At 38.0% G+C, this 25,831-nt stretch overlaps 1 protein-coding gene across 2 annotated transcripts in view; it reads right to left on the reverse strand.

Moving 5' to 3' along the window:
• Nucleotides 1–25,831, reverse strand: part of NR6A1 (nuclear receptor subfamily 6 group A member 1) — a 205,535-nt gene that overhangs the window by 158,415 nt on the left and 21,289 nt on the right. For both annotated transcript variants that reach the window (XM_079926417.1, XM_079926416.1), the window contains exon 2: nt 18,411–18,452. In XM_079926417.1, coding sequence (XP_079782543.1) covers nt 18,411–18,452 — 42 coding nt within the window. The remainder of the gene's footprint in view (nt 1–18,410; nt 18,453–25,831) is intronic.

Here is a 25,831-nt window from a genome sequence, read left to right on the forward strand (position 1 = left end):
AAACTTCCTGAGGAAGGCAGAGGAATAAATTCACTCTGGAATATTGGAATGATTTTCAAATCCCAAAGGCAACAATACAAAAACTTGAATATCAAAGATTTATCTTCAGTTTCCACTACCAAAAGCCCTAACTGTTGGAGTCACTAGTATCTTCTGTGTGTGTATACAATCTGAACCAGCCCCAGAGCCAATCATGGCTAGGGCGAGAGTACCTGGACAGCCTCAGATCTTGTCACCAGGTAGGTACTCAAATAGGTGTTATGCAGTGAAGTACACTGAGGGCTACAAGCGGCCCTGGCCACTTCAATTAAGCCATCAGCTTGCTTATAACTCCCAGCCAATAACTGAGTGGTTTGAAAGTATCTTTTCTACTTGCCAAACTTCAAGCATTACCTAATGCCTGGATTTTCACTGTAGTTGCCAGATCCCCATCCTTTCCCACCCCAGGGCTAGCAAATAATTCCTAATCAACCATGCCCCTGAATTTGCCCTACCTTTGCACTATCCCTCAAATACCGGACTTAATGGGGAGTTTCTACAATCTCCATGCTACCTGTTTCCTGACTGAAACTATCATACCAGAAAATTTGTCTGCTCTATTAATATTCTCCTTAGAATGCACCTGCAGCTTCTACTGGATAGTCAGTGGCCATAGCCCCAGGTAAATGGATATCTGGACACCAAGCTGGGTTTATCCTCTTTCCTGAGTATTTAAGATTTGAACACAAATGCTTCAGTTAGTCTGTGTTGAGCATGGCTGCTGGAAAGACATGACAAGGCAGGGCAAATCAGGGGCAGCCATCTTCCATCATGGACACAGAAGCAAAGAGTATCAGTCTGAACAAGAAGAGAAATATGAAACAGAAGCACCAGAGAAGCAGAGATAAGCCTCCACAGAGAGATGGGAAAGAAATCCTGGTCTTGCTCCTTCATGAAATCCAACTGAATGCTCCCTCCTTGGGCCCCAAGAGAAACCCTGTATTTTCCACCAATGTCCCCATTTTAAACTAGCTTAAGGAGAGTGTCTTTCTTACAATTTAACTACTTAAGTCAACACCTCTGGTTTTCCTCCCTTGCTACCAGTCTATATTTCCCAGGCACCAGCACTGTTCACACACTTTCGTGTGTTACTTCGCCATGATACAGCTCCCTGTGTTCAACTCATGTTTTTCTGACTATGCCAAGTTTCTTTACAAACCTCTAAGACTAGATCATATTCTCAAAGCTCTAAAGTTTTCTTTGGCTAAGATGAACAGGGGAATGAAAGGCAGTGTGGTCTTAACCTTTTAGCCTTAGCTTCTCATCTGGGAACTACCACCTACTACATAGAGTTGTGATGGGGATCATATAAGGTGAGAATAAAGTGCTTAGCACGGCATCTGACATATGGCAAGCCCCACTAAAGGTAGCTCTTTTCTATAATAGCTTGATTAAACTTGTACATACTGAACAATAGGTAAAAATCATATCACTAATATTTAGGATCTAAATGGCACCAAGTATATCAAGAAAACTAATCAAGAGTAATTCCTGCCGGGCAGCAATCTTTTTATATGACAGCACTACATCACTAACATGTGAGCAGCCGTATCAACTCTCAATCAACATCTATTTCTTCCAAACTTGTTTCTAGCCCCACTGTACTTTTGAAGCTTTTCAAATTACCCTGTTATCTTTCATCTGCATTTGTAGGATCATTTCCACTAATTTACCAATGTTGCTTTTGAGGTTTGTTTGCTCGGTGATATTTTTATCCAAGGTATTTCAAAAGAGAAAACAAAGGTCAGAGGTTGAAACTGACTGGTCAGACTTAACTTATAAAACTTAAGAGAATATATTTTTGGTAAAAGATAATTAAGGGTCAAAATTATCATGACTATTAGGAAAGGGTGACTAAGGTATTTTAATTTTAAGTTTTTGTCTAACAAAACCTCTCACAAAGAGAGAGAGAGAGAGAGAGAAACAAAGGGACAGAGATTAGATTTCACAATTAAGATTATCTTGATGAAAATGATGTTTAGGGCCTGGCTTTTATTGCATCTTAGTTATGTTGAAAAATTTCTGGACAGCTGAGATGCTAAATAATGCACACACCAAAAAACATCAACAAAAATCCCAGCACAAAATCATTACATAAAGGATTTTACTTCCTTCTTGATTACCCTTCAACATAAGGAAAAACAATTCCTAGAAGACTCATTTGTTGTTAGACTCACGTAACAAATAATTCTGTCAATAAGACTGATCACATGAGTAGTAATTCTATCAACAGTATTGGAGCCATTATCATAAACATCTGCGCATACATAGTGAAGACACACATTCACACACAATGGTGAGATTTTGCTTTAAGTCACAGAAGACATATATTTTTTCTATTTCACACCTAGCTCCAAAGGCCCATTGCACTGAGCCTTCTTCTAGCTAGCCTGTGGCTGTTTTCTACCTTCTCCTCCTCCTTCCCAACCTTTTAGCCCCATGATTCTCAAGGTATGAATTTAAAGGATCCTCATGGTATATTAATCCAACTTTCATCCATCTTATGAGCGACTGATGTTCAGTTCATTTCTACTTATGAATAAAGGCTATAAGTAACTTGTTAATGGACTGTCAATAAAATTTGGTGTTTATAAACTAAAAGTAACAAGAGACTCTTTAGCATTCTACTAATAAGCCTGGCTGCCACAAAATGGATGGCAATGGTGCAAAGATCCTACTGAAAACACACACAGAAAATCAACTGGAAATCTTGCAGTTCTCTGAACTCCATTATCATTGTTGAGGGAATTAGTGGTAGTTTTCAATTACTGTTATTCTTGCTTTTTAATCTTATGGCTCATTCAGCATCGTTTTCAAATTAGTTTGATACATGCTGTGTATGATAGTACACCAACAGTATCCTTATTTTAAAATTTTCTAGTACTGTAATTAGACTTTGACATGTATATGCCATGTTTCAAATATGAACCAGACCTCAATTGCTAATGCACATTTATCATCCTCCCTCCAAATTTATTTGCACGTCATAGTCCATTGTCAATGAATTTTCAACTGGAAAGCAGGAAAAGGAAGGTTAAGTAGATAATGGGGTCCTGCCTAAGTGAGCTGTGTTTCTAACCTACTTAAGTCACTGAGGTCAAAAAAGTTGGCATCCATTGCCATAATCAAGCAAGCTGCAACAGGCTGCCAGGTCACTCTGCTTCCAGCCTAGTTGTCCTCCCAAACCTTTTCTCTTCTTAACTACTTCAGGGAGCATTAGAAACTCACCCCACCCATCATCTTTTAATTTTCACAGCCTGAGAATTCTACTCATGGCTTCTTAGAATCTTACATCCCCTTAAACGACCTTCTTCCTTCACTACTACCTTAAACAAATCCTCATTCAGGAAAATTTCTGTTCTCTCAATTTCCATTTTTATAAGGGAAACCCACACCTTCGACTATAACATTCATAAAAACTCTTCTTCACGCCCAAGGAAAGAAGTCTCAGACCCAAGGGACAACAGGGAGCTATTAATGCCTCTTTTTGCAGTCTCCCTGGAAGTAGATTGTCAGCTCTTGGATATAAAAGCACATCCTTCTTGCCCCGACTCCCCAAACTCAGATCTCTTTGCATTAACGGTCAGCTCTATCACCTTTCCCCTCCATCCCCCAATATTCAAAAAAAAAAAAAGCAACTGGATAGCCACTGAATAAGCCAAGATTTTGAAGTATGAGAGGCAATGGAAGGAAGGCAGCAGAATGGATTCCCATATAATATTAATTAGAGTTTCCAAACATGCTCTTAGAATGAGCTAAAGGCTCACTCCATCTCTCATATCTTGAGGGCTAGCAGTATTACTTTTCAGAAAATCTTGGTTTTCTGTTCCGTTTAATTATGAGTTTTACAAGCATTGTTTTCCGTTTTTCGGTCTGATTCCTTGCTCTTGGCTCTTCAGTTAGGGCCTGTTGCCACCTAGTGGACTAAGTGGGAATAAATGCCAATACATCATCACAGCTTCTCACCACTGTGCTCTCAGAAGAGACCACTAGATGGAGACTTCAAATTTGAAGCAGAAGGAGAGTGCCTAAACCTATCTAGAAAACCAGATAGTTGGTATAAGACTACACAAAAAACTAATAAAAACTCACACAAATAAAAGCAAACGTGTGACACTGAGGTTAAGGATATAGGCTTTGACTCTTTTGAACAAAATCACAAAAATCTACAATAAATACTACCAAGTTGAATTACCAAGACTCCACGTTCCCAATGCAGAGGGCCCAGTTTCGATCCCTGGGCAGGGAACTAAATCCCACATGCATGCTGCAACTAAGAGTTCACATGCCGCAACTAAGGAGCCCACCTGCCACACCTAAGACCCAGTGCAACCAAATAAATAAATAAATAAATATTTTTTAAAATCTACAGTTTTTGAAACATACATAACTTAAAACAAAACAAAAACAACAATGTGGCATAAAGACAGACATATAGACAAAAGAAACAGAACAGCAAGCCCTGAAATAAGCCCTCACCTATATGGTCAATGACTGTCAATAAGGTTGCCAAGACTATTCAATGAGGAAAGGACCATATTTTCAACAAACAGTGATGGCAAAAGTGAATATCCACATGCAGAAGGATGCATGTGAATGTCATCTTATACCATACTATACAAAAAATAACTCAAAATAGATCAAAGACCTAAATATAAGACATAAAACTTTTAGAGGAAAACAAAGGGGGAAAAGCTTCCTGGCATTGGATTTGGCAATGATTTCTTGGCTACGACACCAAAGGCACAGACAACAAAAGAAAAAATAAGTAAACTGTACTACATCAAAATTTAAAACATCTGTATATGAAAGGACACAACAGTGAAAAGGCAACCATAAATTGGGAGAAAATATTTGCAAATCATATATCTGATAAGGGGTAATATCCATAATATATAAAGAAATCTTAGAACTAAAGAAACAAAATAACAACAAAAAAAAACCTGATTAAAAGATGGACAAAAGACTTAAATAGGTACTTCTCCAAAGATGATATACAAATGGCCAATAAGTACATGAAAATAGGTTCAACAGCATTAATCATTAGGAAAATACAAATCAAAACCACAGTGAGATACTATTGGGTGTGTGTGATACTATCAAAAACACAGAAAATAGGAGGATGCAGAAAAATCAGAACCCCCGTACACTGCTGCATGGGACTGTAAAATGATACAGCCACTGTGGAAAACAGTATGGTGGTTCCTCAAAAAATTAAAAATAGAATTACCATATGATCCAGCAATTCCAGTTCTGGCTATATACCCAAAAGAACTGAAAATAGGGACTTGAAAAACTATTTGTACACTCAATATTCATAGCAGCATTATTCACAACGTTCACAATAGCTAAAAGCTATAAGCAACCAAAGTATCCATCAACAGATGTATGGATAGACAAAATGTGGTATATAACAAACAATGGAATATTAGTCTGTCTCAAAAAGGAAGGAAATTGTGACACGCTACAACATGGATCAACCTTGAAAACAGTATGCTAAGTGAAAGAAGTCAGCCACAAAGGGACAAATACAGCATGACTCCACTTATATGAGATACCTAGATTAGCCAAATTCATAGAGACAGTAAGTAGAATGGTGGGTGCCGGAGTCTGGAGAATGGGGAAATACTGTTAATGGTTACAGGTTCATTTTTGCAAGATATGAAGAGTTCTATGGATGGATGGTGGTGATGGTTTCATAACAATACTAGTGTGGTACTTAACGGCACTAAACCGTACACTTAAAAATGGTTAAGATAATAAATGTTTTGGTCTGTATATTTCACCACAATTTTTTAAAATAAATAGTAAGAAAAAAACTATAGCTAACATCATACACTTGATAGTGAAATACTGAACTCTTTCCCTTTAAGATCAAAAACAAGAATGTCATCCTTGGGCTTCCCTGGTGGCGCAGTGGCTAAGAATCTGCCTGCCAATGCAGGGGACACGGGTTTGAGCCCTGGTCCGGGAGGATCCCACATGCTGCAGAGCAACTAAGCCCATGCGCCACAACTACTGAGCCTGCACTCTAGAGCCCGTGAGCCACAACTACTGAGCCCACGTGCCACGACTACTGAGGCCCGCGTGCCTAGAGCCCGTGCTCCGCAACAAGAGAAGCCACCGCAATGAGAAGCCTGCACACCGCAACAAAGAGTAGCCCCTGCTCGCCACAACTAGAGAAAGACCGCGCACAGCAACAAAGACCCAACACAGCCAAAATTAAATAAATTAAAAAAATAAACTTATAAATAATAAATTTTAAAAATTAAAAAAAAAAAAGAATGTCATCCTCAACATTTTTATCTACTGTTGGACTGCAAATCTTAGCCAATGCCATAAGGTAAGAAAACTAAAAGTCATAAACATTAAAAAGGAAGAAGTAAAACTGTCTTTATTCATAGCGGTACACATAAAAAGTCCCAAAGAATTTATTTTTAAAAGTTACTAGAACTAGTAAACAAATGTAACAATGTCGTATAATACAATCACAATATACAAAAATCAACGGCATTTCTATATACTAGCAACAAACAATTGGAAAATAAAATTCTAAAATAATACCATTTACTACAGCATTAAAAAAACATACTACTTAAGGATAAATTTAAAGAAAGCTGCACAAGATCTCAACACTAATCTTTCAAAAACATCACGGAGAAAAAATAAAGTTCTAAATAAGTGGGAAAATATACTGCATTCATAGATTAGAAGACTCAATTCTAAAATGACAACTCTACCCAAATTGATAAAAATCAATGAAATCCAATCAAATCCCAGCAGGCTTTCACTTAAAAAAAAAAATTTTTTTTTTTTTGGATGAGCTGATTCTAAAATGTAAAACGAAATTAAAACAAAACCAAACAAAACCCTAGAATAGCCAAAACAGCTAAAACAACTTTGAAAAGGAAGAATGGAGTTGAAAAACTAACACCATCCGATTTCAAGATTTACTATACAACTATAGTATTCAAAACATTGTGCTATTAGTGAACACATAAGTAGGTTAATGGAAGAAAACAGAGTCTACAAGTAGATCATACATATAAGATCAAATTATTTTTCAGCAAGTGCATCAAAAATTTAATGAGGAAAGTCTTGTCAACAAATAGTGCTGAAACAAATAAATATTCATATAAAAAGACTTTGATTCCTATCTTACACCATACAAAAAAAATTAACTTGAATAAAGCTAAACCATAAAGTTTCTAGTAGAAAACATAGAATAATACCTTTGCAACCTCAGGTTAGGCCAAGATTTCTTAGGGAGGATACAGAAAGAATTAATCATAAAAGAAAAAATTAATAAATAGAACTTCATAAAAATGTAAAACTTCTGTTAATCAAAAATCATGTCAATAAAGTAGAAGAGAAAGCCACAGGTGGGGAGAAAATATTCACAACATACATATGTGATGAAGGACTTGTATCATAATAAAAAATACCCACAACTCAATAATAGGACAAAGAACACAATTTTTTTTAATTATCAAAAGACTTTGAATAGACACTTCTAAAAGACAAAATATGAATGGCCAATAAGGGTATGAAAAGATAATCAATATAAATAATCATCAGGGAAATGCAAATTAAAACCACATCGGTCCCATTACCTGCGCACTAGAATAACTAAAATTTAAAAATTGACAACACCAAACACTTACAAGGATGTCGAACTATTAGAAACCATACTACTGGAATTGTAAAATGTACCATTTGGAAAACTGGCAATTTCATAAAAAGTTTAACATACATCTACCATCTGACCCAACAATTCCTAGATACGTTCAGAGACATTAAAATATATCCACAAAAACCTTGTACAAGAATTTTCATAGCTGCTTTATCATAATAGTACAAAACTAGAAATAGCCCGGGTATCAACAGATGAATAGATCAACTATGATACAGTCAATTGAATACTACTCAGTAATAAAAAGAAATGAATTACTAACACCTGCAACAACATGGATGAGTCTCAAACATTATGCTGAAAAACACTAGACACAATAAAGCACCTGTTGTATGATTCCATCTATAAGACATGTCAGAACAAACTAATCTATCATGACAGAAATCCGAAGTTATTGCTTCTTGGGGCAGAATAGTGAGATCAACTGAGAAAAAGCATAAGGGAATTTTCTGAAGGGATGGCACTGTTCTGTATCTTGATGAAACATGAATTACAAGGGTACATGCATTTGTGAAAACTGCTTGAACGTTACACTTAATATCTATGTGTTTCACTGTACGTAAATCATACCACTTTTTTTTTTTGCTCCATTAGCATACAGTAAATGCTCATTAAATATTAGCCCAAAAAGTTAGAAACCCTTCATCATCTATTTCAGCAACGAAGAAACATGCAGTAACAGCTAGAGCAGCTAAATACTTGGCAATTCACATATACTATCTAACTTATTTTTAAAAACAACCCCTAACAGAGATTATTACTGTTTTATGGATGAAGAAACTGACCTTCACAGGTTGCCTATGGTCACTTAGCAAGGACTGGCAAAAGCCAAGATGCAAACTCTCATGTTCTTTCCACTGCACCACACCGTGTCCATTAGGGTCACTTTCAGCAACATGACCTGCAACTGCCAGGACAGCACAATTCATACGAGAAGCTTACTTAAGGCTCCCTACATTCTTGATAGCAGGGTAAAAAGGAGGCCAATTCTGATAGCTTGATTAGTGAATGGAGGCAGGGCTGCAAGCAGAAGCCTGAAAATGCTGCTCTAAGCTTTTATCCTCTTTTTTGGCTTCAAGATGGTTCCTGATACTTGAGGATACAGGTTCCCATTCCTCAGAGCAATTTCAAGGTAAGAGAATTGTGAATGTAAAATCTATCATCTAAATGGGAAGCTGTAGCCTGGGTGACTCAATTTGACAGAATAGCTTGGAAGCTTGGCAGCTGAAATGAGAGCCACAGATTTTTTAAAAAATATATATCTCATTTCTTAATACAAGAGCCTTGTTAAAAAAAAATTAAGGGGTAAAACCTGGTGGTCCAGTAGTTAGGACTCTGCACCTCCACTGCCGGGGGCCCAGGTTCAGTCCGTGGTCAGGGAACTAAGATCCCACAAGCTGCAGTGTGGCCAATAAATTAATTTATAAAAATTAAAACAGAAATAGTGAGTTACTCTGTGATACCACCTGCCCAAAGATATCACTGTTAACTGTTCAGTGTATCTTCTTCCAGACTAAAATTTACCTTCTCCTTAATGATTCTACAGTATTCCATTACATGGATAACTACAAACCATTTTAGTCCCCTATTAAACTTTTGAGCTGTTCCTTTTTTGCTATTATAAATGCTGAAAAGAGTATCTGAGAATATACATTTTGCACACCTTTCATTTCTTATAGGATAAATACCCAGATGTACTAACTGCTAAATCTGCAAATTTAAATTTAAAAATTTTTAATTTTAAACTGCCAAATCTGCAAGAATAAACCCGAACATTTTTAGTGTTGACAGATATTGTTAGATTATACTCACAGACTTCCCATTTTCCCACACCTTCATCTGCACTGTTAATTATCATTTTTTAATGTAGGAACTGCAAACTCAAATGCCTAGAGAAGACTGGAAGGAAACATAAATGGATGAAGGAAGCCATGTGGGTTTGTGACAAACCTGAGTGTGCATGCTCATTTAAAGAGGGCAGCCACACATGTATACAATGGAATATTACTCAGCCATAAAAAGAAGCGAAATTGAGCTATTTGTAAGGAGGTGGATAGACCTAGAGTCTGTCATACAGAGTGAAGTAAGTCAGAAAGAGAAAGACAAATACCGTATGCTAACACATATATATGGAATTTAAGAAAAAACAATGTCATGAAGAACCTAGGGGTAAGACAGGAATAAAGACACAGACCTACTAGAGAATGGGCTTGAGGATATGGGGAGGGGGAAGGGTGAGCTGTGACAGGGCGAGAGAGAGGCATGGACATATATACACTACCAAACGTAAGGTAGATAGCTAGTGGGAAGCAGCCGCATGGCACAGGGATATCGGCTCAGTGCTTTGCGCATGGCACAGGGATATCGGCTCAGTGCTTTGTGACCGCCTGGAAGGGTGGGATAGGGAGGGTGGGAGGGAGGGAGACGCAAGAGGGAAGAGATATGGGAACATATGTATATGTATAACTGATTCACTTTGTTATAAAGCAGAAACTAACACCATTGTAAAGCAATTATACCCCAATAAAGATGTTAAATAAAAATAAAAAAATAAAGAGGGCAGCCACTACTCTGTTCCAGCCAACAGATGCCATGTATCAACAGAAATCCAGGCCCAGTGCTGGACCATCCAATTTATCAAGGCCAGAAATGGAAATTTTTATGAAACTCTTGCAAGTTTTAAATGTTGACAACTAACATGCTTTTATTTAAACATCCAGTTAGTCAAACAAAACACATCTATAAGCCAGACTACATTTAGCACATGGAATTTTGTGCTACAGTGAAAATGATATAACACTATTTTCACTGTGAATCTTATTATTCATGCAGTTTATCTTTTCCTATGCTTACCAACAGAGGATATATCTATTCAATTTTGGTTCATACTGTCAGCACCCTTCAAAGAAAGATGCTTATCTTTTCTTTCAGATTCAAATCTACAACAACAAATACTGGACCAACAAAAAAAAGATATGTAACTTCAAATACAGAAGCTAAGAGTCTTAACTGACCTGTATGCCCAGAAAAGGCTTATGAAGACTCACTTGGGACTGAATTGCTATACTCTCCTCAACATACTTAAAGAACCCCAAGATTTTGAGAGAAAACACCAATTTGTAAAATTATGTATAACTCTGAAGAGGGTGGCTTTAATAATCCAGGGTTTCCCTCCACTACCTAATAGATTTGCCTAACACAGCAAATCTTCTTCTTGGTGAGACATCAGAAAAAGAACAGAATTCCCACACATCCCCCTTTGTTATCATATGCTGAATTTAAACAACCACTTTCAGCTTTTTTAAAAAAAAAGAAATAAAGGACAGGTTTATAGGAATCCTTCTCTGCTCTCAAAATATTACTGCAATACTGCTCCCACAGAAATAATTTCAGCAACCTATCTAATTTCAAAGTTTCTTCTCATTCCTTCTTAGTCATCCATTACATATCTCCAGACCCAGATGTTCAAGCATTCCCTGAACCCACCATAGATAATGGCAGAGATCCATGACTATCCAAGGATCCAACAAGAGCCTTTGAATGCAACTATCTTTTCATCAATTGTAAACAAGTCCTAAACTCTTGGCTCCATAGGGAGTCTCTATCAAGTCAGTATAAACTCTGAAATAGGGGCAAAGGTCAAGGGGATGAAGCTCAGCCTAAACTCTGGATCTCATCCCACCCCCACCCTGTTCAAAAGAATTCTTATCAGAAAGGAACTCCCCAGCAAAAGGCCACATTCAGGCGACGTGATCTTGCAGTGATCTAGCAGATTCAGCTGAAGCTTTGGAAGCAAGGCACTTGGAACTGTTATGAATGTGAAATACCAATATCACAAACAGAATGTTGTGAAGGAAAGGTGACATAAAGGGGAAAACCAAGGGAACTTACCTTCATTTGTTTCAGGAAAGAACCTGTTTGATAATACATAGTGGAATAATCCTGAACCTCAGAAGAAATCTCTTTGGGAACCTATTCCACAGTGAATTACTCTACTTTACATCCAAAATAACTCTAATATATGCAAAAGAGCCCAAATGACACTTAGAAAATAGTCTTCATTCTGTACATAAAAGGCCCCGTTATATATGTTATAAATCCTTATCCTGCCTTAAACTCTTCCATTAGCATCTGAGACTTGTCACAGTCAAGAGAGCTAGAAACAGGATAGAAGATTCATTAAAACAGCACCTCTGAAGTCCCAGATGTTTCTCCACTGTGTACTCTGGGATGAGTCATTTAACCTCTCCAGGCCTTAGCAGTCTCATCTGTTAGGATAGGAATAGTATCTTTTCAAACAGGCTTTATGAGTGCTTAATGAAAAATGCACATGAAGCATTTAATGTGTAATAAATATTAGTCATTATTATTACTAACTACTATTATGTAGTAAAAGCCACATATCATCAAATTTTGTGTCTGTCGTTCCTGACTAAACCAGAGTCCCTTGAGGGCAGGAACTGAGTCTTAGGCTTGGCACACACATCAAAGGGAAAAAGAGAAATGGGGAGGGAAGGAAACAGTGGACTAGGTATTACAAAGTCAAACTTAAGTTTAGATATTTTATACGCTATAACCAACCCTTCTCACTCCCACTGAATATGTTCAAAGTACCTAGCACATAAGGAATACTCAATAAATGTTAATTTTCTTTGATCTCTAACACTCAACCTTAAGTTCATTATCTGCAGACCACACTTGGGTTTATATAAACTGTTTTCTGAGATTAAAAATTGCGACATATAGGGCTTCCCTGGTGGCGCAGTGGTTGAGAGTCCGCCTGCAGATGCAGGGGACGTGGGTTCGTGCCCCAGTCCGGGAAGATCCCACATGCCGCGGAGCGGCTGGGCCCATGAGCCATGGCCGCTGAGCCTGCACGTCCGGAGCCTGTGCTCCACAATGGGAGAGGCCACAACAGTGAGAGGCCCACGTACCAAAAAAAAAAAAAAAAATTGTGACATATAGTTTGACAACTAGGAATAGACCCATAGGACATGGTACAGAATGTTGGAATTTTGGAATGAACCTATGGGTAACTCTAGCTGAGATGTACATTTCTCTTTTATAGCTTGAAGGATCCACAAAAAGTCTCCTTGGGATCCCAAAACACTTGACAGATGAATGCAAAGCCAGAGCAAACTAGTGATGTTAGGCTGTCTTATTCTGAAGCTGTTTTTTAAATTGCCTGTTCATCCCACATCACTCATGGATCTCTGCCTGGTGGGCATCTATCAGTATGGCAACAGAGGGCAAAGATTAATTTAACTTTCAAGTCTCTTCTAAAATGCTCATTTATCCAGGTCTTTGCTCAGTAGGGGAAAATATATACATATGTGTATGTATGTATGTATGTGTGTATGTGTGTGTATGTGTATGTGTGTGTGTGTGTGTGTGTGTGTGTGTGTGTGTGTATATATATATATATATATAAGTCTGAGTCAGCAAGAATCCCAAGTATGCAGTCTTTTAAAAATGGTAGGGACTTCCCTGGTGGCGCAGTAGTTGAGAATCCGCCTGCCAATTCCGGGGAAATGGGTTCAAGCCCTGGTCCGGGAAGATCCCACATGCCGAAAAGCAACTAAGCCTGTGTGCCACAACTACCGAGTCTGCACTCTAGAGCCCATGAGCCACAACTACTGAAGCCCGCGAGCCATAACTACTGAAGCCCGTGCACCTAGAGTCCATGCTCTGCAACAAGAGAAGCCACTGCAATGAGAAGCCCGTGCACTGCAACGAAGAGTAGCCCCTACCCGCTGCAGCTAGAGAAAGCCCACACGCAGCAACAAAGACCCAACGCAGCCAAAAAAAATAATTTTTAAAAAGTATCATAGGATTTATAAATAAATTAAATTAAATGGTAATGGCACGTCTTTAATTACACAAATTTCTTCCTCAGCATGCTCTCTCTAAGACCTTGCTACTGACCAAAGAGAAAGTGCATAATCTGAGTATTTATTTTAAATAAGCAGAGGGTTAACTACTTTAGTTTCCTAAGAGGTTAAATAAATGGGTTGGCAGATGGTCATTTTGGTTACCTGCTGCTGGTTGGGCGAAGGGGCCCAAAACACCCTAACAGTCAACCAGATGGTAAGAACAGTCTTGGCCAGCAGTACGTGAGCTCCACTCCTTTGAGGGAACTATTTACTTGAAGCAGTAACTTACACCTGCTAACATCTGGAATGATTTATCTTTGTGTCATTAGGCAACAGAGGATAGTTTAATTGAATAAAGTGGTTACAACAGTCGTTAGGTACAGAAAGACTGAGAATTTCAACATTATGCTACATAGCCTAGAACAGCATACACTTAATAGTGTTTACCATTTGCCAAGCATTATTCCAAATGCATATATTACTTCCTTTAATCTCCACAATAGCCTTGTGAAGTAGAAGCACTTTTTTATTGTCCCCATTTAACAGATGAGAATACTAAGGCACAGAGAGGTTAAATAACTTAGCCAAGATTACAGAGCTAGTAAATATTGAAGCCAAGTTGAACTCAAGCAATCTTGAGCCAGAGTCCATGCTCTTAATTCAGAAGAGTTTTGGCTTACATAAAAAGCTAAAGGGCTCACTTGAAATGCAGACAAAAAATTTATATAAAACTATGTTCACGGGCTTCCCTAGTTGGCGCAGGGTTGAGGGTCCGCCTGCCGATGTAGGGGACACGGGTTCGTGCCCCGATCCGGGAAGATCCCACATGCCGCGGAGCGGCTGGGCCCATGAGCCATGGCCGCTAAGCCTGCGCGTCTGGAGCCTGTGCTCCGCAACAGGAGAGGCCACAGCAGTGAGAGGCCCGCGTATCGCAAAAAAAAAAAAAAAAAAAAAACTATGTTCACTGTGGCACTATTTATAATGTAGAAAAAACTGCAAACAACCTAAATGCCCAACAACAGGTAAATGGTTAAATAAACCATGGTAAACTTATTCACTTACAATGAAATATTATCTTGCCATTAAAAATATTTATGAAAACTGTTTCATGACTTGGGACAGTGTTCCCAATGTAATGTTGAGTGGGGGAGCAATAAACAGCATACAAATTGTATATATGATTTCTAACCACGTAAAAAATAAGCTCAGACACAAACTGGAAGGACATATTCTCAAATAAGAAACAATGGTTATTTCCAGGTGGTGGGATTAGGGGTGTTTACAGTTTTCTTTTAGTGTTTTCCACAATGAACACGCATTATCCTACCATCAGTTTAAACAAAGGCAATTTTTTTCTTTTAATCAAGCTGCATGAAAATCCTCAAGCAGTTGGTATAAACAGCTAAAAAGCTTCTAACCTGTCTAAACTTCAAGTAGTTACTTTCCTTGGCATAATACCCTTTGAACACGAAACAACATAGTCAGCACATACCAAAAAGAATGCTCATCTTCAAATTTGGAAACTGAATTAAAATACGAGTATTTTCAATTTCGGTCAGTGTTTATTCTCTAATTATTTGTAGGATTATTTTACAAGAAGAGAAATGGATTAAACTATTTAGAGGCCAAGAACCCAGGAATGGTTTTGCTGAAATAGAATAAGGGACAAAAGTCTGACTAGGGAGGAAGAACAGCTGTTGCTAATCCAACTATTTACCCTTTGACCCTCTATCTGGCCAATAACTGAACAGTATCAATTGTTTTCCTGTATTATGTGCTGTTTACAAGCCCTGAGAGGCATGAAAGGAATTAATAATTTAGTCTAGATAGCCGACAGCCTTTATTGGGGAGCCCCTTGTCTGTGGGACAGAAATCAGAGCAAGTAACTGTCCTGAAGTCATAGGTCCCTTTACTGTTCTTGTTTTATAGCCTAATTGGTCCCCAAACATAAATCAATTATTTCTCCTGTTTTAAGAAACAATGACTTCTATTCTCTAACTTCCCTTACATCAAGTCAGTCCTTGTTCTCTTGAGTTTTACAACTACACGGTAAGCACGATGGCTGAGGAAAATACTTGGGGAGCAGGGCAGACTGGGGTTATTTGGAAACAGAAGCACAGAAAGGTTATGCTGTTTTGAACTTCTCTTGACCTTTGACTGCCCTTGTCCCTTATGCTAATAGGCAGGGTACAGAGATGCTTCTTGTAGAAATGAACTTAGCCTGAACCTGTGCTGTAACATTGGACTCCAGGAAGCCCAGGAACCATAGGAAGGCAGCCAGAGTGTGAGTAGCTGCCCATATTCTAAGCATGCTACCCATATGGTCTATCACAAAAAATGTAGGGGAAAAAAAAAGGCTATACAAATTTTACAAAGTCAGTCTTTCCTCATCCAGTTCCAACATGTTGTCCCAAATTTGCTGTCTACAACCACTGCCAAGCAAAATGGGAAATCAGCAACAATGGTATTTCCTGGTCCAAAATAAGCAAGTATGAGTAGGCCTTCCTTATCAGGAATTTGGGGGGTAAGGGAGACATTGGAGCCTCTAAATTCCAAAGATGCATCACAAAGAAAACCCTATTATTCTCCATCTAATGTGCAGAAGTTGTGAAATATTAACACAGATGTTATTCCTTCCCAATCAGAAGCCATGGAATTTGTAGTATCAACAACCATAACCAACTTTACACAACACATGTGTACAGCCCATTTCAATCTTGAGGTGTGCTATGACTTGGTAGGACTGAGCATGCTCAATTGAACCCCAAGATTGACTCAGACCAGATGATAAACTTTTGTTTCTTCCCATTCATTATTATAATGTCAGATCTTTATGTATTTCTTCAAAGAGAAAGACCAAAAATACTAACTTCACAAAAATAACATGGGGACTATTGAAAATATTGGCCACATAAGCTAAGTAGGACTTTTAAAAGAAAAATGATTTTTTTAGGTAATTCCCATTCTATACTGATATATAAAATTATGATTCAATATCTGTTCATTCTCATGGAATGGAGAGGTATATAAAGCACAATATCTAGCTAGAGAGTCTATGCAGAAATGTTAAATGAGTTAGAATTACTTGGCCCAGAAAGAACAATAATCCAATAATAATCTTCATAAGAATATCAAGTGCCTTTCCTAGAAGATGGGCATGAGTATTTTCAATTGCTACTAAGTGCAGAAAAAAAGAATAAATTTGGATACTATGTGCTAAATTAGAGGTTTAAAAAAGTGTATTTTGAAATAATTCCAGACAAGGAAATATTTTCCAATAGACTATTAATAAATTAGGGCAGGACACAGATTTATTTATTTGTGTATCCCTAGAGCCTAGAACTGGGCCTGTTGCAGAGAACATTCAATGTTAAACTGAGTTCTCAATTATCTGGCTTGTTTTATGTGTAGTTCTACCTGAAAGACCACAGGGCATGTCAATATCCTTCCTAGTGTTCAAAAATGCTTCTAAGAGAGGACCATGACTCGAGAATTTACCTTTTCCTCCTCCTAAATGACGGCTATTCATTAAGAGAAAGACAGTGAAAATAGTGTGTTCACTCACAGGTAATGGGATGTCAGGTAGGAAGGTGGGGTAAACTGAGCCTATATTACCTACAAAGCTGATTCTGAACTTTATGACTTGTAGAAAGACAAATCTATTTCCCTGGTGTTTGATAAGCATTATGAGACTTATTTTATCTTGTAATTAATAAGTTAGTTGAACAAACATGAATGTTTATACTATTAAAGTGTGTGAGGATAACATGAGAATGGCCACAGCTGATATTAGTCAGGATGGTGAGAAGGTGAACTTTACCGCTTACCTCAACAGCAGAATGGTGACCAATAACCAGCCCCATGACCCTAACAAGTACAAGAACTAGAAAAAATAACTCTAAATCATCTCATGGAGTCTCAATCTAAAGTATCATTCGACCTTTTGGTATTATAGCAAAATAAGGTATGTATACACTGAATATTCTCCATATCCTGGAATGGTGTATGCCACATTATGAGAGCACTATAAACACAGATGATTATCTATGATCAAGACTTATATAGTCCTGAAAAGCATCATTTAATTAGACTTTGAAATGGTCATTCTCATAACTTAAACTTAAGAATGTAGTTGAAGATGCTTTAGAAATTAAACTGTGGTATGAAGGTTATCAACTATAAGTATCTAAACCTTTACATAATCCTTCTTTGAAATACATTATATCAAAATGATGTCAACATTTTAAAAAGTGGTTGTGGGTATATGGTTGTATGTATGCATAAATGAAAGCACAATTTTTGTTGGTGGTGGTTTCATGGATGATGGAGAACAAGAAACTAGTATTAAACAGAAATTTTCAGCAAAGAATTTTCTATTAAACGGCTAGACTCTGGCCACCAAATAACATTAGGAGAAGAAAAAGAAAACATAACTAGAAAAGAGAGAATGCCCTCCCCATAATCATAAATTAAAGTGAAATAAAATCTGTAAATAGGGCTTCCCTGGTGGCGCAGTGGTTGAGAGTCCGCCTGCCGATGCGGGGGACACGGGTTCGTGCCCCGGTCCGGGAGGATCCCACGTGCCGCGGAACGGCTGTACCCGTGAGCCATGGCCGCTGGGCCTGCGCGTCCGGAGCCTGTGCTCCGCAACGGGAGAGGCCGCGACAGTGAGAGGCCCGCGTACCGCAAAAAAAAAAAAAAAATCTGTCAATAGGTCTATAAATGTCATCTTAAGTTATACATTTCAAAGTACACACACATACACTTTTCTTACACATGAACACTGGGGAACATTCCGAACTTACTAGTGCTTGGGTCAAGCTCTGCCAGTTCGTCCTGACAAAAACCTAAAGAGAAAACAACAGGAAAAAAAGATTACAATTCATGAATTACTCCAAGGTGCTTCCAAATATGAAAAATCAAGTATCATATAGCGGGAAAAAAAATCCAGACTCAGATGTCAAATCTGGATTTGAATCCTAGCTCTATAACATTTAGCTACTGTACATCCTTCTTTGAGCCTCCATTTCATCATCTTTATATAAAAAAATGGAGATAGTAACAGTACCTATCATGGATAGTAATGAGGATTAAGTGAGACACTAATATTAAATGCTTATTTAGCACAGTCCCTGGCACAGAGGAGCTCAATAAACAACAGCACAAGTAATTATGAGTAAGCAATGCCAAAGTTAGCTGTAAAAAGTTCGTAATAAAATTACAATGTACTTAATACTCGTCATGTTCTACTATGTTATCAATGAATTATTTTCCAAAAGGAAGTAAAATATACAAAATATGAACTTATAAAATATCCAACAGGATAATTTTACTTAAAATTTTCACAGCTGCTTAAGAATTTTACCTATACACACAAATGGGAGCAATTCTTCCATTAATAAATATGCTATTCAAGTCGGAATAAATACCTCTCAAAGCACATTTCAGGCCCAAAAAATCTGAGCTACATCTTTCTGATTGGTGTGTAACTATCACACTGAAGAGAAAAATCAAGCACAGTGAGTGGCAAACACCCAGTAGGTGTTCTATATACACAGGTGATGAAAGTTCTATTTTCCTGGAATGACTGCTTACTCTCTCCAGTTTGCCTTCTACTCATTCTCAGAAAAGCTTTTTCTTGCCTCCCTTATCCTTGTCTCATACACAAGGTCAAAGCCCCCTGTTATAATTATCTATAATGTTTTGTGCACTCATCAGCAAGGAATTATTGGCTCAATGTCTCATGCCACTATTAGACTGTTCCACTAACAGTGTTCCACCACCCCAGGGGAAGGGACCTGGCCTGTCTTGTTCACAGCTGTAACCCCATTATGTCTCACAAGCCTAGTACAAAGCAGATGTTCAATAAATATCAACTGTAGTATCTCAATGGTAAATTCAAAAACAATGGAGCAAAACTAGGACTAGAGGAATATAAGAACATTTTCTGTCATCAGAGCCAGGCAATCAGAAGCCAAAAGAGCAACTGAGCGTCATGTGGAGAAGAAGGATTCAAACAGCAAGTAGACTGTTTAAACACCACTTTTAAAGTCCTTGCACTCCTGGGCATTCACCAAACAAGCCACAGTCCTTCTTGGTAAAGAACTATTCATCATCCTTCAAGACCCAGCTCAAATATAACAACTATGAAACGTGGAAAACAGAAGAGGCCTCTCCTGCATTCACAACTTAAATAACTGCCTCCTCCACTAGACAGTGAGCTCTTCAAGGGTAGGGACAGTGCCATATTCATCTGCAGAGCTGCTTCTACGCCCGAAACAGTTGCCGATACATTACGTAAGGTGCTCAAATGCAGGATGAACTAAACAGAAAACACAACCCTCCTCTAGATCACAGTCTAGGGGAAGGAAGTCACAGGATCAGAAAATCTAAGTCTAGCCTGAAAAGTGTGTGGAATGTCTGAATGAGGAAATCTGATCTGGAAAACCAGAGTTTGGAAGCTGCTAAAGTGGATGAGATGCCTAAAAAGGCTCACCTCAGAGCAACTTTAAACCGTCTCTACCTAAACACATGGGGATCAGAAAAGCTGTGGAGAGATGCCAGGCAATGAGGAAATCACTCATTACACATGGGTCCAATACTGAACATCCTGCCAGAAATGAAACTGAGAATAAGCACTCACTTAACATAAATTGACTCAAAAATAGGACAAAAAACATGGGAAGGCAGAATAGTATAATGGGCAAGTTATAGTTCAAGCCACTTTTAGTTTAGTCATATGACTTTAGGCAAGTCACTCCCTATTCTGGACCTCAGATTCTGGACATTAAATGAAAAAGCTGTACTAGAAGTCTCAAGAAAAGACAAAGCCTAACACATTTCCTAAAAACAACATTCGGAACTCAAAGTAACTAGATCAAACACAAATAAAGACAGGGTGACTAAAAAAAAAGAAATACTATGAAAAATAGTTAAAGTGGACATCTATTGCTTTTATCTGCCTAGCAACCACTCCCCCCTTCTGGTTAATGGCATTCTGATTTTACTTTGGAGACTTATCCCTTTTACACTTTCAGTTGATATGACCCAAGTAGGATTGACCCTAACCCTGCTATAAACTGGGATTAACAACAGCACTTACCTTATAGGTCTGTTAAAAGGATTAAATGAGATAGTGCATGTAAAGACTTTACACAGTACTTGACAAAGTCAAAGCTCAACATATGTGAGCTATTACTAACCAACTAACCCCAAGGGTCCATCCAATCTAGTGCTGTATCTGTGGTACCAAAGAGGAGATTATAGGAGGGTTAACTATTGACTCATTCATGACACCATCCTCAAAGACCTGGAATGGAACCCCCTAACATCACTAATGTAGTTTAATTACTTGCTGTGATTCTTGAACTTTTTTAATATTTTGAGCCTATAAATTGCTTGATGCAATAATTCCAGATGTAGTACGCTACCCCCCGAGAAAAGAAGAACTCTTTATATTTGCCTTAAAACGAATTCCTCCAGTGGTCACAAAGATCCCTGATTATGGAATTCAGTAACTATGTCTATAGTCCCTCCATCCAGTCCTGAGACCACTGGCTAATAATGTTGTCTCTGGCTTTACAGATCATCACTAATGCAGGAGGCTTGAGGAGATATGGAGAACAATGTTAATCCTACCTCCTGACAAGTCAATGGAATGGCTAGATCTGGCTACCGTTCTCAAACAGTCTCACCCAGATTCTCAGCAACCAGATCCAGCTAGCAAAATGATTCCTAGCTAGAAGAATCCAAACCACTGCTAGAAATAACCCCAATGTGTGTTCAATTCAATTCAACACAGAGGCAAAGGATATCAGAATTGTTCAGTAAAAAGCAGACTCCTAAGGCACATAAATACACAAATATAACCCCAAAACCTTCTGCCTCACAAAATACAACACATTAAACAGATTAGGAAATGTTCTGAGAAATCCAGAGTCTTTGGCTGGTGACTTAAATTGCTTTAAAAAGGGAGAGACAAGAGACACAGATTGGTTCCTAAAATGATAGATATACCACTAAATCAGCATGCTCATAAGCAATCTGAAATTTAGTGCAAAGCTTATATATATTCTGTTACCACGGCTTAACTTAAAAGGCAGATGCATAGCGAAAAGGACATGGGTCTGAGTTAAGAGTTGGATTCAAATCCCATATCTGCCACTATTTTTGTTTAATTAACTACCCTATAGCTACTTCCTGAAATGGGGATAAAAATAACCATCTTGTTCAACTGTTGTGGGATTTGGTGAATATATATAAATAACCTACTTTATGGCAAGAGTCAATAAATGGCTCTCAGTCTAGGAATTTTCTTTAATACAAAGGAAGATCCAGTTGACAAGCTTTTCTCCAATAGGAAAGAATTTGGCAAAAACAAAAAGATCAGTGACTCCTTAATCTGTGATTGGCTACAGTAAAAGATTTTGAAAATATTGATTTTTTTCTTTATTTACTATTTTTGGCTATAAAGTTATATATTTACCACAATAGGATCTTAAATAAACTTTGAGTATCCAATTTTTTTCCAAATATGAACAAATAAAAGCTTATGGGTAATGCCACTTAACAAATTCAAGTCTAAAACACTAGCTAATTGTAATCTATAATGTGTTTTTTACAAAAGCAAGTTAAATGTTACTCTAGGAATGTTTTAATTTCATTCAATTTGACTGTAGGAAGGCAGCATGGTGCAACAGAGACTTGGATCCTGGTCAGGATTCTGCCAATCTACTTTGAAGCCCACAAGGCAAAATTAAGGTGAGGCCCTTAAAAGGCAAAATTCTATAATTTTAATCAAACATCTCATCTTTCCCCAAAACAGAAATCACATATTAACATTAGTTTAAATGTTTTAATTAAATATGATATATAACATTATTTTACCTAGTCAACTGCAATTCAAGTTTCATGTACTTTAAAATGTGAGATATGAAGTGAAGCAGAGCTTCCAGAAGGAAGTCAGGGATCTAGAAGGATTTTGAAACTATTCTGCCTTATTAGGTTCCCTACTCTGTGATCCCAATTCCCTCTGCTTCCCTCACCAAATCACCATCAGGGCTACTGACCGTGAATTCAGGTTTTAGAGAATTTTGTTTTCCATACTCCCTAAGAAAAAAGCTAAAAATCTTTACCCAGGATTTGTACTGATACAAAATAGTCATTCACTGGTACTTTCTGGACCAACAGCTCTGGTCATCTGTGTCAGTTTCCCATCTGCTTTGTGCCCCTGATCATGATTAGGTTCCCAATGAAACTCTGTGTCCTTCTTTCAGTCAGATCTGGTCTCAGCCCTAACTATCTCCAGCCTCAAGGCTGAGGCACATCCCAGGATCCCAGGAAAGGATGCTCAGTAAATGTTGAGGAACTACTTCTTTCTCCAAAAAGCAATGGTACTAAACCACATGATACCACAATGAAGTTCTTGCCAAAATATCAAGTTCTAAGAGAAAATAACTGTTTCAGTATTCTCTGCCTTTGAAGTCTAGACCAACAATGTCCAATTGAAATTCCTACAATGATGGAAATGTTCTCTCTCTTCATTATCCAAAATGATAGCCACTAGCCACATGTGGCTATTAAGCACTTAGGATGTGACTAGTGTGACTGAGCAACTGAATTTTTAACTTAATTTAATTTTGATTAATTAAAGTAGCCACATAAGGCCAGTGGCTATTATAATGGAAAACATAAGACTAGAAAAAAAGTCCTCCCTCTTCTAAATGTATTATGCCACCTTTTGGACTCTGTTGCAGCTTTAAAGTAAATGAAATATGGAAATGCTTATGCTAGTGTTATTTACTAACCAATTCATAAGTTTATCGGTTGTTATCAGAAAGTAATTCCATCAGCCTAGCAAATATAGTCACTTACTTCCTCAAATGTTATTAAGTACCTGCCCACACTGTAGCAGCTCCTAGGCCTGGAAGATACAGGTATCAGTAAGAATGACCCTACTGTCAGAGAATGAATAGTCCAGAGGGGTACAGAATAAAAATTAACTACAGAGTACAACAATATGAATGTACTTAATGCCACTGAACTGTACACTTAAAATGGTTAAAATGGTAAATTTTATGTTATATGTATTTTACTACAATAAGAAAAGATTAAAGCCAAATGAAATAAAGATAGCGAAGGAACTTCCCTGGTGGTCCAGTGGTTAGGACTCCACACTTCCACTGCAGGGGGCACAGGTTCAATACCTGGTTAGGGAACTAAGATCCCACATGCCGTGTGGTGCGGCCAAAAAAAAAAAAGATAGTGAAACAGATAATAACATTAAAAAAATTAATGGTAGGGAGTGAATGATGGACAGATTGGGACAGATGGACAAGGTGAAACTGGGAAGCACTGCAGAGTAGTAAGAGCATATATTTTGCTATCAGAATAGGTTGAGTCCTGGCACCATCACTTACTACTGTGTTAACTTAGGAAGTGACTTCACCTATCTGAGCCAATTTCCTCATCTGTAGACTGTTGTGAGGATTCAATGAAATGATACACTTAGGGCAGTGGAAAGCGCTTAAGAGCCGCTATCAATATTAGTGAGAACACAGCAGCAACCATGGGGCCAGGGGCATGTGCAAGGGATAAGCATTCACCAGACAAACAGGGCTATTTGAGAAACATATGCAGAGGAAGCCACATGTAAAAGGCATGAACAGAGAAAGTGAACAGTGTTACCTGGTAATGTGATTTGACTGGAGTCCCAGCCAGGGCCATATCATAAAGGGTTTTAACTGCCATACACGGGGAGTTTTTGGCTTTTATTCTATAGGCAACAGTCACTGAGTAAAGGAAATATATGGATACACCTAGGAAGTGTGTCAATACCAGCCCAACTCTGACTAACTTCAATATAGTGGTTCTAAAATTTCAACCAGGTAACTATAAGCATAAGGGTTAAAGGGATGGGAGGAAAGCGCTCTGAGAGGGTAGACAAGATACACATGGCAAACCATCCACAGCTCCTGAAATTCTAGGAACTCTTCCCATTTTTCAGGGCCCCTCCCAACTCCATCTCCTATACTGCTTTTGGTACAAAGAATGGCTTAGGTAGCGGCTGAAAAGAAATGTAGCTTTTTTTTTTTTTTTTGGTAACAAACATTAGTTAGCCAAACCATGGCCTGCCTTACAGTCCAGTCTGCAGCCTACAATTTAGCCCCAGACCCAAGCAAATACAGAAACACTTTTCTTTAGATTGGCTGAGCATTAAATTCACATCTGCCTCTTTCCTTTCTATCCAGTGAGTGGGATGCCACTTGTGCCATTAGCTTTTGTTTCTCACAGGCAACCTGATAAACTATACTTCAGGAATAACAGAAAATGCTTTTGAATACAGAGACAGCACAAGTCCGCACAGCAAAAGCTGGCTGGCAGAACAAGTCATATTTCCCTTTCTCCACCTACAAATGTCAAGGCCACATTTTAAAAACTGCAACAAAAACAAAGCCCTTTCCCTAATGTCATTTTTTTAACATGAAGTCTTAGGGGCAGAAAAAAAGAGTGGGGGGAGGAGAAGCCAAGGATTCTCAATTATATAACCTATTGTGCCCACATATTTGCTCAGCTTAAATGCTGCTTACAAGAAGTGTCTACATTTCTATGGAAACATTAATAAGTTCCATCTGATCAACCTACATCACCTTTCATACAGTTTTTCAGCCTTCTAGCTTTGTAACGGCAGCCTTGAAACCATACTGAAGGCAGAAAAACCAGCTCAAGATTATGACATTTCAATTTTAAGATATTTTAAAAAATAAAAGCAGTACAAAGCTTCAAGGCTGTGGCTAGAGAATCAGAAGGTGAAAACAGTTTAGGAAGGCAATTCGGTTTGATGAGTCAGAGGTCATTAGTGTTTCTATGGAAATATAGTACAGGCATTTCTCAGAAAACTGCATGTACTGATGAGCCTCTGACATTTTTCATTTACAATTCCTGGATCTCTGTAGTAACAAAAGAGATTGTTGATAATTCGCCATTCAGCTTGGAGGTTAAAGAAATTTCAAAATGCACACATACAATAAAATGTATAAAATAATCTCTCAGCTGCCATTTATTGAATCTTTACTATAGGCCTGGCATTGGCGTGATGCTTTACACGAATTCTTCCTTTCTCCATCTTATAGGTTTAAACAGATTATTGTATTCTGTTACATGGAAAGAGCCACAAAAGTCAAAACAAGAGAACTTCTCTTCAGAGCAGTTGGGCTAATAAAACCCC

The sequence above is a fragment of the Stenella coeruleoalba genome (assembly GCF_951394435.1).
Source record: "Stenella coeruleoalba genome assembly, chromosome: 7".
Lineage (NCBI taxonomy): Eukaryota > Metazoa > Chordata > Mammalia > Artiodactyla > Delphinidae > Stenella > Stenella coeruleoalba.